Source organism: Falco cherrug, chromosome 10, assembly GCF_023634085.1.
Source record: "Falco cherrug isolate bFalChe1 chromosome 10, bFalChe1.pri, whole genome shotgun sequence".
Classification (NCBI taxonomy): domain Eukaryota; kingdom Metazoa; phylum Chordata; class Aves; order Falconiformes; family Falconidae; genus Falco; species Falco cherrug.
In genome coordinates, this window is record NC_073706.1 from 5904009 (window position 1) to 5919171 (window position 15163).

General features: G+C 40.3%; 1 protein-coding gene across 2 annotated transcripts in view; it reads right to left on the reverse strand.

Annotated features, from left to right (window-relative positions):
• Positions 1-15163, reverse strand: part of STK4 (serine/threonine kinase 4) — a 46577-nt gene that overhangs the window by 30496 nt on the left and 918 nt on the right. For both annotated transcript variants that reach the window (XM_055722352.1, XM_055722351.1), the window contains exons 2-9: positions 13410-13490; positions 12397-12525; positions 10366-10480; positions 9677-9841; positions 9112-9279; positions 8400-8537; positions 7595-7723; positions 5206-5392 (exon numbers count right to left, since the gene is read on the reverse strand). In XM_055722352.1, coding sequence (XP_055578327.1) covers positions 5206-5392; positions 7595-7723; positions 8400-8537; positions 9112-9279; positions 9677-9841; positions 10366-10480; positions 12397-12525; positions 13410-13490 — 1112 coding nt within the window. The remainder of the gene's footprint in view (positions 1-5205; positions 5393-7594; positions 7724-8399; positions 8538-9111; positions 9280-9676; positions 9842-10365; positions 10481-12396; positions 12526-13409; positions 13491-15163) is intronic.

Sequence of the window (15163 nt, forward strand, 5' to 3'; positions counted from 1 at the left end):
CCTCAAGACAATGCTTCTGTCCAAAGAAAAAAATCCCCCTACTTTCAATCCCCCACCATCACAAACACAGGTGTGCTTTGGAATAGCTGTGTTAAACACATACACCTCTTTCTCCAATTTCAGTATCTCTGAAAAGATAAATATTAACAGATGATTAACTTTGTCTTAGCGTTAAAGCTTTGTCAAATACTCAGGACAACCAAAGGCAGACAAGCATCCAACTTAGATCCCAGACTTAACTCTTCTTCATGCTTCAGTCTACGCAGAACCACTGTTTCGGTTGCTAGCACGCCGCTCTGGGGTCCAGAGCCACTATTCAAACAGAAAAACCAAAACCTACAGCGAAAACTCCACAACAAAATGCCAGCACATACAACTCCTCCCGTTGCTCAAAAATACCGTCTGCATGTCTGCACAACTTGACTTTCTTAAACACACTGTGCTGGCCGCTGTTTATGTCAAATTTGCCAGCAAAGTTGCTATTAAAAGTCAAAAAGTAACACAGCTGGAAGACTTATCTGGGAAGATTTGTATTCTCTGCACCTCAAGAGTGGCAGTACAGTGATTCCTACCGTTCAAGAACAATTTAATCAATGCATGTGTTTCTATAAACAGTGCGTTATTTAAATGCATAACAATGTGTGTTTTATGGTCTGATCATGGCTAAATGGACCGATTTATTTTAAGCACAGAACTGTACCACTGGACATTAATAACGCTGACTAGTGGGAAGCAACTACAAGGAGCCATCATCCACGGAGAAAATCAGAGGCAAAACGCAGCAAATGTATTTGACGCACACTAACATAAATCCTGACAAGACGTGGAGCTATTATTGACAGTACCTGCATCGGCTCTTTGGATAACATGTATTTGCATTTTTTTGGGGATAACATCTGATATTACACCACCTATGGCTACCTCAGCTTCATACTAGTAATACTTTATTCAATTATTATACTAGTGCAATCACATAAACCTTCCGCCATCCATATTCATCCTGCTGTTCACGTTACAGCTTTTACAGTCATTGCTTTGCATGAAAAATCACAGGTTAATTAGCACAGAAAAAAGTTTCCCCAAGTCTTGGCAGCAATACTTCTCTGGTTTAGGTTTAAGTGTCACCCGTGGGATGTGTCACAAAGCCACCAAGACTAACAAGCTTAGTCTGAATCATTTTTCTAATAGGAAATTGCCAAGTTTGCATCTTAGCTCATTTAATTTACTAATGAAACCCAATCTACCCTCAATAGGGAAAACATCTTTTTAAAAGGCCACAACCATGCTTAGCAGCACGGGCACGGCAAAGCCGTGAGAAAACCCAAACCACCCTAACAGTATTATGAGAATGAAGCCTAGAATTTTTTATTTTAAACACTCACAAACTATTAAGAATTTTTACCTGCACATTACATTATCAAAGTAGAGGCAACAGAATTATTAGGGCTTCTGGTTGACCTCTGCACCAGATGCTCTACTGACTGCATGCCGCATTAACACAAATCCCACACCCACAATTCTTCCACCACATCCAGATCCCTCATTCATCTCAACCCAAAAAACTCACACCAGTGTTGGTAGTTCTACATTCTCCAGTGTCATTTTATCTGGTGCTTAAACAAGCAAGAGGCACTTTAAAATAGAAAACAGGACAGATTTTAGTACTAGACAAACTAGATTCTATTTCACTTGGATCTGATCATATTGCAGTGTCCAAGGAAGGCAATATGTTTATCTGCTTTATTATAAGATTATGTTCCACTCTTTAAATCAAAGGACAAATTCATGCCAAGTTTCCACTAAGGACCTATAACAAATAAAATAGAAAAAGCAAAAAAAAAACAACCCAACCCCACAAAAACCCCCAGTAAAAAATGCTGCACTGTTTAGCACCACTATATCTTCTCCCATAGAAAATTTGAAGAAAAGATTTTAGACATATTAAGGGTTCAAAAGTTATTCCAGCTCTCAAGCCCAATGGAAATGTCTGTTATTACAAAGCATTGTTCATCTATAGTTCTTCAGCTACTTCCAAAGTTTTCTTGGAATAGTTTAACTGCAATCCGTAAGTAATGATAGCAATCGATTTATAAGTAAAATGTGTTGCAGCACAATTTAGTATCTGTGGTTTCAGGCAATCACTTCAGTGCTTTCGAAATGTGTAACAGAATGTCACAGTGACATTTTTAATGCTGCTTGAGTATTTATATTCAGTGCCCAGAAAAAAGCCAAGCAAATGAAAGAATTTAAGCAAACAGAATTATAGCTCAATTGACTACAAACCAAAACTTGCCCCACTATGTAAAACCCTATAATTTAAGAACACTTTTCCTCTGAGCCTGAAAAGTCATGAATTGAAATCACTTTCAAGGCTACTGGAACTTGTTTGCTAGAGATTCCTGACACAATCTTATCTAAAGAATCATATTTCAATGTCCTATAAACATTTTTTACATTAAAAAGAAATAAAACCAAACCAAGAACTGGTGAAGAGACAGGGTTTTTGGTTTGGTTTTTTTGTTTGTTTTTTTTTTAAAGTAGGAGGAACAGCTAGAACACAAGCTCAGAAGATTGCAGTTAAAAAGCCCAAGACACCTCGGGAAGCTAAATTCTACAATGCCATCCAAGAAAAACCAGAACTTTTTTATTGACTTAAACCAGGTTTTATTGTGAGTCATAACACAAGCTGCCAAGTGAAATATAGATGTCTTTAAACATATGAATCAATGAAGCTTTTTCAAACTCCGTGGTTTCCAAACAGCAATAATACATTTATATTTAAGATTACAAAAAGAACTCCCTCCAGAGAGTTCTGTAGCTGGCTGATGAGCTTTACAGTTAAATCAATTTAACTGAATGTTAACATTGAATATGAACATGGACATGTTCATGGATATGGACATGAATATGGAAATGGCAAACTGAAAAATGGAGCTATGGGCAATGCACATGAAGGGCAAGCTGCTCAAAGACGCTGCCTTGCAGTACGTCCAAGAAACAATCACAGAACTGCTCTGTGCAGCAGCCAGAATTTCAGAATTATGCTACTGGGGAAGGAGAAGAATAAGAATAAGGTGTTAAGGAAAAATTGTTTTAGTCTGGTACAAAGATTTTCATTAATGTCAGATGCCTTGGAATCAAGGTGCAAGTTATTAAAATGCAGCACAAGGTGCAGCAGAGAACACTGAGTGCAGCTGGGTTTCATCAGACACCACTGTGGGAAACCCGTTGACATGGAAGTGGTACCAGTGCCACCCATCGCTTGCACCAGGACCCCCAAATGCTTCCTCCAGAAGGCAGAGCTGCTCAGGCACTTGTGCCGCACGCACAGCTTCAGGCACTGGTAGCCAGCAGCAGCCAAGAACAGCGCTGTTAAGAAGTCTGAAGTCTAAGGAGGGGGTAAAATGAAAACTCGACTTTCTAGTCACAGACCCAGAGCTCTCAGAGCTTGACGTGGAGCTCCCTCTCGAGGTTAGATACCACGCGGTATCAAAGACCCTGCTATACCCTCCTAACTGATTCCGCTCGACCGTGGCCCTGCAAGGCAGAGGTGGTCAAAGGCACCTCCTCAAACCCCCGTACACTACTCTGCAGAGAGCATTAGATGCTTTTGAGTTACAAGCGCTGCAATCTTAAAAGGCTGGTGAGAAGATAAGCATGTTAAACCCAAGAAGACAGACCAATAAGGCGCTTTACTTGCGCACACCTTTGGTAGCCAGTACAGGAGCATCGCAGGCAATAAAACTCGTTATTGTGAATCGTTAAATGGAACAATACACGCTGATGGTGAGAAACTAACAGCATTGCCTGTCTGTAAAGAAACTGCAACTTCACTATGTTTATTTAAGGCTGTTAACATCTCCCAATCTTTGTGCACCTTTAAGCTACTCTAAGCATCTATGTCCTTCCTAGAGCTTGATCCTCAAACCCTGATGCTGTTACACCACTTTCTTTGTTGCCACAAGCTGCTACATGGGCTGACACCTCTTTTTTAATGTGCTGAATCAGTGTTTGCCAGAGTTCAGAAAACTTAAACGGGTTCTGCTGAAACGTCACTCTCAAGAGCAGGATCTTTGCACAAGCTCTAGAGGGCCCCCACATGGAATATTTCAACGTGGAAATTCCTGAGAAAAGGGTTTTGCAAAATGTGTTGAGTAGTTTTTTTATCTCCTGCAATAGCTGAAGGTTCAAAATCTGACGGCCAAGGAAACCTTCAGAAGCAGTACAAGAGCCAACAGAACAAGCCTTGCCTATGGATGGTTGTACTTTGCTGCTGCCAAGCCCCCACTCAGCACTCTCCTCGGTCCTTGAACAGACATCCATGCTGGCAAGCCCAGTCAGCCAGGACCACCTCCGCCTCGATATTGTTGAGGCTATCCAAGCAGCGGGAACAGATTTCTATGAGAATCCATAACTGAAAAAAAATAAATATTCTTTTCCTTCTAGTCATACTTTTCCAGGGAGGGTCTCCCTGCCACTTCTTTCAAAGAAAGACTTTTAACCCTTTTTCAGCTCCAGCTGTGAGGTCTTCCACAGACTATCAGGGATCAAAGTCACATCATTTTAAAACTTGCATTCTTTGACAAGGCTTGTCGTTTTAGTAAGCTTCTCTATTTTAGGGCAGAATACATTTCTACTTGAATGTCTCAGAACAGCAAGAGAGTTTGTTCAGTTGTCCTTAGTGATTAAAGTAACACTAAAGAAGAGATGCTAGCTCTTCCCACTGTGTGCCTTGCTGTGCTTGAAGCACACAAGATCTTTCTCATTTCACAAATGTAGCCCTTGATTTGGTGCATCAGCTCTGAAACAGTCTTGCTGTTTTCAGATGCCAGGTTACGGCCAGATCACCTTCTAAAGCAACACATTTTTTATTAACCCTATGCACAGCCTCCCTTCCCCTACATTCTGTGAAGATGACAAAACAGGAGAGAACCAACAAAAGTCCCCACACTAGCTAGAATCAGATCTTATTCAATCAGCACAAGAAGCTTACAGAAATTGTCCATAACCCATTAGCTATACCAAATGCAAGACTACAAAGAACAGCCTCAGACTAGGACCTAGAAAGGGCCTCCCCTCCACTGCCAGAGGGCATCGACCCGAGTTCTAGCTCCCTACAACCAAAAGCTATGACAAGCTACCAAAAATATCACAGCCTACATTAGGCCCTAAGTAATATTCTAGAAGTAAAAGATGTTTTCTTACTTTTCATGGTGCCCTCCTCCTCTTCCTCTTCTGTGTTTATGACCATTGTACCCAACTGGGATTCCAAGGTGCCATCGTGTTCTATCATTGTGTTGGCTCCATCACTCATCGTGTTGACAGCTCTTATGGTACCAGTTTCATCTCCACTCGCCCTCACCATGGTACCTGAATCCGTTTCATCTTCTTCCTGTACAAGGATGCCATAAATACATTTTTATTGATAGTGGTGAAGTCGCCTGAAGAATGCCTGTATTCAAGGACACTGGCAAGTCTTACTAATTCAAAGATTTTTACAAATACACATAGAAGCAACATTTTGTTTGATGCATAGTTCTCCCCCGTCATCTCCAAACAGGTAATGAAAAGTCTTCATACTTTTCTGACAGCATGATAAATAAGAGAACAGATAAATAATCAGCAGAAGCTTCTCAATGCAGGTTGTATCTCATTTCTGACCTGGTGAGCTGTCCATAAGAGTAGATTATAATACTCATTCTGTCATCTGTGTTTCTATTCATGCTGTCGGTTTTAACAGTTGACCTAAACCCCCTATCTCTAGTGGTACAGTGCACTGAGGGGTCAGTAGTTATTAGAGAGCAACAGGTCTAAGTCTGCAGTGCATGTGGCACACTGAAGAAAAAACACCACCCTATTTTTTTAGGAGTCTGTCTTTAACATTTAGGTAGTTTTACTTGCTATAAACTTCAGATGCACTGAAGAAAAAAGAACCAAATTTGCAAATCTTTAAAAAGGAATTAATTGTCAAAGTCTAGTCATTTTTTCCAGATGAAAATTATTTCTTATCCTTCCATCTGTAAACAGGTACTAATATTATAGAAGCTTGAATTATTGCTCTCAAGGCTCAAGAGACTCACTGCAGGGAAACACAAGCTCCTGAAATTCTGGTAGGACAGCTTCCTGGCAGATAGCTACATTAGCCAGAGGTAGTTGCATTAGGTGGGATGCTCATCCCTAACTACGTATGTGGCTAGGATTTCATGAAGAACAAGGTCAAAGTTTCTTCAGTTTTTTGGAAATGTCACCTTGGATGAGATGCTCATGTTTTGTTATAAGGACAAAGTTCACAATTCTTTACATGTGATCATGGACTTACTGATCTGTATTAGTGTTAGACGGAAAACACAGGTCTCACACATCAAGCTGTAATACTCCACCTCAATGTCATTGAAAGAAAGTAGCACACCCGCCCATGTTCTGGTGTTCCACACGTTTTATCTGTTCTGTCAAGGGCATCTATGTAATCTTCCCAACCTCAAAACCAATAGCAAGAGGAGGAGAAAACTACACAAAATCTTAATGGAGAAAAAGTAATTTTATGTGGAGATGAGTGGGTGAGAAGTAATAATAAATTCGTCAGCTACACATCATTTAACAAAGGACTACAGCAGAAATTTCCACAGCACTTGAGAAGTGCTTGGGAACACTTTACTGCTAGTAAGACACAGAGTAGAGAAGCTTCGGGAACACACACACACCAACAGAGACCATTCAAGTCCATAGACATCATCTCTCAGCAACGCGACTCCAGATCAGTCAGAAACGAGGAAGAGAGGGTAGAGACAATACTCTTAAAGTCAACATCATGGCAACGTGACCAATAAAGTTACTTCCATACTGAATAAACAGATGGTCCTAAACTGGAAAACTAGATGAGCGATGTCTTCAGCATAAATACTGTGGACCATGCCATTCGAGTTTAACCTCTGAAAAGGACTGGCATTCAATGCCTTTTCATTTCATTTATTCGGGCTGAAGCAGGCAGAGGCTCAAAAACCAGCTTTCAACATGCTTTCCATATTCACATGCTGTAACCACTGAAACAAGGAGCTCAAACTTAAATTCACAGCAATCCCCTGAATACTTGCCATGCCCTCACCTCAAGTTTCTGTCGGTTGCTCTTGTGTAGTAGAAAGTTTCTATAAGGGGGGTTCTAAAGCACAACAATCGTAAAACAACAAAACATACTTATATTATAGAGCATCACAGATGATATTATTATTTTATACCAGGAGAGCAATCTAAGACCTGAATTTACAACGACAAATTCTCATTACTGCATAAATAATGTAATCCAACTGGGAAAATAAATAAGAGTCTTTTGCGGATATATCAACCCTTACTTTGTAGACCTATTCAATCACTATATAAGCTAAAGAGTAAGACATACATGCTGGCTATCCCACTCAAATATAAAGACTGAGCAGGGACCAAGCATCAGGTTAAGCAGTCATAAAGTAGAAAACTTGACAACCAAGTCAAATCCACAGGCGATTGGACAAAATATTTCAAACCCGAAAACCAAAGCAGCTAAGCTTTATGAAAGGAGCAAGAATTTGAACTTTGTACACTGTTACTATTAAATACTCACTGAATTTTCCTCATCGTCTTGATCTAGTTCACGCTGCTGTGCCTCTTGACGTTTCAGCTTGATATCCATTGCTTCATTAATCAAGTCTCGCAGAATTGACACTCCTTTGGCACTTTTAACAAATGGATGCTGAGAAGTATTTTAAAAACAAATAAGCACTGCATCCAAACTAAGATATAACAATAAAACATTGTTACTATGGCCTACTTCCAATCAAAATTAAGGTTTAACTTGATACATTACTAAAATTAAAATCCAACACTCCTGTTTGGCACAGGAGGAAGATCTCCCACCCTCCAGACACGATCGTGCCCCAAAGGCACTACTGCTCTCAGACCTTGGGCTCATTCCCCTCTCACAGCTCCGCTTGCCTCTTGCTGAGAACCAATTACACAGATCACCACCATGCCTAGACCATTCTGAGCAACCACTTTCATTTAGCCTCTGCTTTTTAGTGTTTTAAGAGGCAGTTTCCTGGCAGTGCTGGTGAAAATTTGAAAGTAAAAAAAAAAAAACCAAACCAAAACAACAAAACCCCCAAAGTCCTTCAAAAGCAAAGCAAACAAACAAAAAAAAAACCCACACACCCAGAGAAGACAAAGAGAGGAAGTTGAAGTTAGACTGGTTCTTAGAAAAGAACAGAAAAGATGAAGTTGAGTGTAAAAATTTTAAAATGAGATATTAAAAAGTAAAATCTGTAGCGAGCAGGAGCAGCAAGAAATGAAACCAACACCAAAAGACACGTAGCACTGCCTACCCTAGCAAGCCTTCTCTAGAGCTTATGTTCTTGTAAGAAAAGGCAGACCTGCAGAAGCTGTGTTGCAGTGGCACGCTGCTCCGGGCTCTTAACAAGACACTGTTTTACAAAGTCCATAAAATTGTCTGACCAGAGCTCTGGTTTCCGGAATGTTGGAGGGGGATTGGTAGGAATCATAAAAATTGCCTGAAAACAGAAAAGTATTCCAGATCTCCAAACAAAATATAAAGCTTTCCAACAGTACAACATAAATACACTCAAACATATACTGGTACTAAAGAATGAGTGATATTTTAAGACTGCTGCTTCTGAAGATTTTGTGCCAATATTACAAACAAATTTGCTCAGAGGGATCAAGTAGCAAGAAATCAGACTTTCCTCAACAGGTGCCTGCACTTCTGAACTATTATGTGCCCCAAAATGTGTGAATCTGCCATTTTTAACACTTAAACATTTCTGCTCGCATTAAAAAACCAAAAACCACCACAAACCACTTTGGATAATACAACTGAAAATATGTTTCTTCACATCCAATACAGGGAGCTTCAGCTATGACTTCACAGAACAGGACTTTCATACCCATGCTGATTCTCCTTCTCAAGACCTATTTTTCATTTAATCAACAGTACAAATAACTGACAGAAAACAAATCATCTACTCTAAATTAAAAACAAGATGGCACGTTGCTATGTTATTCAGCCAGCTATAATAGCAAATCCTTTCCGCAGAGCAATAAATTTTGAAAGGCCAGAGTCCTTACCCTCATCGGATGAATATCTGCATACGGTGGCTTGCCTTCAGCCATTTCTATTGCAGTGATTCCCAGAGACCAGATGTCTGCAACACAATTATACCCAATTTCTTGAATCACTTCTGGAGCCATCCAAAATGGGGTTCCTATAACTGTGTTCCGCTTTGCCATGGTGTCCTAAAAAGAACATGATAAAAATCCAGACAATGGCAACTGTATTAGCCACAAATGTCTGCTAATGAATTATCACCCCAATTATTTTCCGCTTGCATGCATGCACATTATTAGACTCAGCAAGACTGGGATATGGAGGACTGTAAAAAGGAATTGAAATGTGCCTACAGAATTTACAAATATCTTGAAGAAAACAGCAAGTGCTATTGCAAACCAATACTTAGATATAACAGCTTCCAAAGAGGAAACTCTGCTCTAATCTGTTGATGGCTTAGCATCTCATTGTTGATGTAAAGTTCTAAAAAACAGTTTAGAACAATTTTTTTAAAGTCTCCACAAGCACATCATACTCGCACACAGGTTAAACTGAATCGTACACAACCATCTTGGTTTTACTTACTGTAAGTTGTCCTGCCACTCCAAAATCTGCAAGTTTAGCATGTCCCTCTGTATTTAGCAATATATTTCCAGCTTTGATGTCCCTGTGTATCTTCCTCATAAAATGCAGGTACTCTAGTCCTTTCAGTGTCGATTGCACTATAGTAGCAATTTCCTCCTCAGTGAGCTAAAGAAAAGAAGAGTTACAGCTGCTGAAACTTAACACTATCGTGTTTCAGTTGTGTTTTCCTGAGATTCATTAATTGGCATTTAATTGCCTTCATTAAAGATTGCCATGCTAATGGGAAATTAGTCAGCCACCTACAGCATTATGTAGAATTAGATTACAACCAGCATATGTATACGCAGGTACCATATTTCACACACTATAACCCTCTCTCAACTACTAATTCTTATCCTGCAATAACCACAGTAAGGCAAAGTAGACTGGTACTCAGAATCGGTCTGAGTTTTCAGGAAAACCAACAAACTGAAGTCTGCACCACTGATTACATTATCTAGATAACCAAAACTCGATCAATGTGATCAACTTTCATTTCCAGAGGCACAAAGGGACTGCATCTCAAGTTACGGCCAGTGATTGCATCAGGCATTGAACACAGTGAGAATTACATCCAAACATCTCAGCATCCTTACGCTGCTGGACACGCGTATTTTCCTATTCATACATTCAAATGAGAAAGAACGTACAGTTTTATTTCGTAATCGAATAATGTCAGACACAGATCCAGCGCCGCAGTATTCCATGACTATCCACAGGTCTGTGTTCTTAAAATAGCTGCCGTAGTATTTCACCACATGAGGACTGTGAGATGTGAAAAAAAGCAGAAGAAAACCAAGGGTCAAATACCAGTAACCAGTGTAACTGAATAAGCACAATACACTGCAGAGTCCCTAAGTATGTTTTAGAAATTCAGAGTTGAAGTGCGACTGAAACCCTGATCAAAAGTATTCCAAAACAGTCTGAACTTGCACAGGGCTACTGCAGTTCTGCCAAGCCTCTTCCCCACAGCAGTGCTCATCTGACCCACCAATAAGTCAGTTCAGGGAGCTAAACCGTCTGAAAATCTGTCCTACAGAAATAAGGAGAGATTAGCTTTCAGTCTGGTTTAGCTCCCTGAACTGGATTACAAGGTCAGTGCTGTGGCAAGCAACAAGGCAGGACAAGGGAATGAGAAACAAACCAGTGCAGTCTGTGGTAAAGCTCCTGCAGAGCACTTGCAACCACATGGAAACATTAAATAAGGTCCAAAGTTTGCTGAAAAACAGCTATCATGTTCATCAAGAGGAATGTTCCCCCACTACCACATACACCCACTTGTTTCTACAATTTAACCCACAATGTATTTTAGGAACCCAGGACAACCTTGGATTGTCTCTCACGGTCAGCTACCTGGCTGCCCCAAAAAACAAACGACCTAGTAAAGTGTATTGGTCAGCATAACCATCTGTCCTCTGGAGAAGGTAAAGCAGAAAACGAACCGAAAGACTGTCCCCTGATTTTACAGGAACAGAGCTAAGGAACAGCAGTGTACTTCATCTATCCTCTGCTGAATGTTTTCTAATGAAAAACTATAAAAATAGTAAGCCAGTCACACCACGCTGTGTCCCTTAATGCTTGCACAAAACCCACGATGCTCCAGTGATTCACTCCCTCTGCTGTTCATAACTGTGAGGTCTCATTTTAGGCTTTACAATGTTAATATTTAATTTCTTTTAAGAGACACCTAGTAACGCTTTCCAAGTTACACAATAAGATTTTTCACAAAGAAATTATTTTCAAGTTACGTTTTGTTGTCTGCTACCAGTCACCTCCATTTAAAGATAGCGAGTGCGAAGTGCAGTAGAGTGAGTGACTGGGACCATAGTTTTATATTGCTAATGTAATTTATTTTAAATGGTTTTCTATGCCTGAAATCCATCAAAGTAGTGTTTCTTAACGCTAGATTCATAACAGCAGAAGAAATTAGTCTATTTTAAACTTTCAGCCTAGACCACACTTTGACAGGAGGTCTTCCACACCCATGAGCTCTTTATTAGCCAAGTTATTACAACACCTCTTCCCATAAGAAACATGCAGAGGCAACCCAGAGAGCCAACCATCAGCCCACAGAGCTGCCAGCAAGTTATTCTGAGGATGCCCAGATCAGCAGATAGCCTTGCACCGCACTAGAACCTGCACAGGCAGAACAACTCTGCCACCCAAGCAGATGACAGCATGTAGGTTATGCACATGCAAGAGCAGTCATGCGTTAGTGGCTCTCATCCACAGGCCCCTTAAAACCAAACAAACCCCCTCTTTAACAATTTTCTATGTCCATACCAAAACCTGTTTAGAAGTCATTGCCCCTTCAGCCATGGGAACTGCTGTTGTAGCACACAATCAAGTTACCACTGTTCAACAAGTGACGGCGCGTGGGGAGAGCTGCAGTCACTGCTCGCACGCTTGGCTCTTCGCTGGCAGCAAGTGCAAGGTTATTCAACTTAGCTTAATGCTCTCTTGTTGCAAGCTACATTTTTGTTGTCTTACCTTTGCTTGGATTAAGACTACTCAAATGGTCAGTTAACATGAGTCAGCTGATATGAGGTAACTTGATCGTACAAGTCCAGCCTTTTAAAAAACATTTAAGGCAACATCATGGCTTTTATTTGATTAAATGCCAGATCATAGACAATACTTTTCTTTGCATACCAATAATGAGTTTTGCAGTATACATTTACCTGTCACATTGCTGCATTATGGATATTTCCTTTATAATCTCTTGCAGGTCAGATTCCACAGGAACTTGTTTAATTGCAACAACTTGACCCGTTTCTTTATGAATGGCTTTGAACACACTGCCATAGGAACTATGAAACAAAATATTAAACAAACACTGAATACAGTAACATTTTAAAAATGCAAACATTATGGTTTTGCTTTTTGCAAGTGCAGCCACCAGGTAAAAAATTAACTATCCTACTGCTAACAATGTTTTGTATTTTAGTGTAAATAATCAGCCCACTAAGTTCTAAACGCTATAATACTACAAATAAGTCACAGCACACCAAGACTGTCACAGGAGAGCTCTGGAAATTACGGGCATCAATACACTGCCCGTAGCTTTGCAATGGCCTTTTACACAAATCCAACAAATACAATTCTCCCTTCTTCCAGCACACAGTACCAGGTGAGCATCAGCAAGAACTACAGCTCTTGTTAGAGGGGTTTTGCCTGTTCTTGTCAGATATTATCTGTCTTTATTTCCAGCTTTTTTACTTACAGCAGCCAGGCAGATTTACAACTCAGCTTTTTCAAACGAACTACTTAAGAAAGCAAACATGTCACTCGCTGAGCATTCCCACACTGCTCTGCCTTACCAAGTGGCACAATGCATTAGTAGTTCATTTCCACCATGCAGACCTTCTGCAAGATGAACTACCATGGACAAACTAACAAAACCTCTTGAGTTCCCAAACAGCCCTATCAATTCCAGACTGGCATTTTTCAACAATGTTTGTTGAAAACCCCTACTGCTGAGCCGTGAGCTACTGTTTGAGTTGAGATATCATACTCTTGGGAAATAAATTCTTTATTCTGTTACTAACCAAACACCATCACTATGTCAATACATACCTTTGCAGTAACAGGATCATGACAAAAGTGAAAAATCAGAGACCACTGAGCATATAGCCATTACTTAGATCTGTTCTTAGAGAAACATACATTGGGCACAGTGGAAAAGAACACATACCCTTCTCCAAGCTTCTCTAATACATCAAATACTTCCTCAGGTTGCTTGGTTAAACTGTCTTCATCTAACTTCTTCAGCTGCCTGTGTATGTAACAATAGAGAAACGATTACATTTAACACTTTATCGCAGTTTGGGCTTTGTTGAAACAGAAGAATAAATAGCACCATTTAAACGTACACAAGGCTTAGCATGAGGTAAGTATATTTCACCTGACCAAGAAACTGAACATTATTAGTATCTAATAGCAAAGGTAACTACAGAGAATAGAATTTGACCAGGCACACAAATCTACATTTTCTCTTGGTGGAAACTCATCTCAGCAGCTATACACTGGTGGTCAAATTCCAACGCAGCACTGCAGTCTTGCAGCTATTGAACACAGCTGCTAAAGTTCAGTATCTTGAATGGAAGGATAGGCACTTAGGCCAGGCAAAAGGGAACAGCATCTTCCCTGATGCCTTAGCGTATGTGTGGAATATGTTCGTTCAGAAGGAGGCGGCAATAACAATCTCACCTGTACATTTTTAATATCAGAAGATCAGATTTCAACTCTGTGGGCCTGGACATATACTAGGAAAATTCTGTTGAGGGGGTGGCAGGAGGATATGGGGTGCATGGGGGGAAAAGGAAACTGATACCAGACTCTTTCAGGATCTTAATGCTGTTTGGTCCACTCCTCTTAAATGCATTGCTACCAACAGCTGAAACACTTCCTAGGGAAATGTGATGCACTGTGATCCTTCACCTAGCCCCTCTCACCCCAAGTACAACTTTCAGGGAGATTCTGTACACAAAGCAACAAGATGATCAACCACATTTCTTTCAGTCCACCTCTACCACACCAGAGATCTGTTCGAAACTTCTTGAAACAGCTAAGGATGACATAAAAAAAAAAAAGTTCTGAAAACAAAGTATTTACTGTCAAAAAAACAGTATCCAATAGCCCATAAATAAGTGCTCTTTCCTCTTCACAAAAATGAAATAAAAATCTGAAACAATAAAAAACAACAGAAAAACACCCAAACAAAAACCCTCCAACTCCCCAAACCAGCTCATACAAGGTTTTCAAACACAGAAACGTATTGGTCTCCGAGTTTTCAGAGCTTACTGGTCTTGCAGCGAGCGGTGTTTAAAGTGAAACAAGTGGGGTCACCTGCAACTGCAAATTACTGCTGAAAGCTCTTCCTGCTGCTGCTAAAGATCACGACTCCAGCCACAGGCATATTAATTTCTATACTAAATAATTTATTTCCCAAATTTCTTCAGAAACAGAGTGAGATCAAACGCATTGATCCCTGGCTATTACGTTTATGTACAAGAGCCATACAGGAGGAGCAGCTCACACATGGAGTACATACAATGGCTTCCTGAAGCAAAGGAAATGTTATAAAGACGACTCAGGAAGTGGTGAAATACTGAAAGTAGTCACTAGCTTCCCTGCAAAGATAAGCACTGGCCAAAAGAATATTGCTTGTCCTCGTAAAAAAGTGGAGGGAGGAAGGTGTGGGAAGAAGAGAAAAGGGGGAGAAAATATATGTATCGGTAACCGCACAAGCTGCCATTTCCAAGCAGCCCAAGAAGTGGCGATGCGAGAGGCAGATGCTTCTTGCTTAAGTTGACACCTAAAGTCTCTATATAAAAAAAGTCATTTCATACCCCCAAACACAGTAACTAGACAACTACTGTGCTTGCATCATACTGGCCCGCTCCTGCTGTCAGAACCTCTCCCTCGGTACCGCACACGGGCATACCG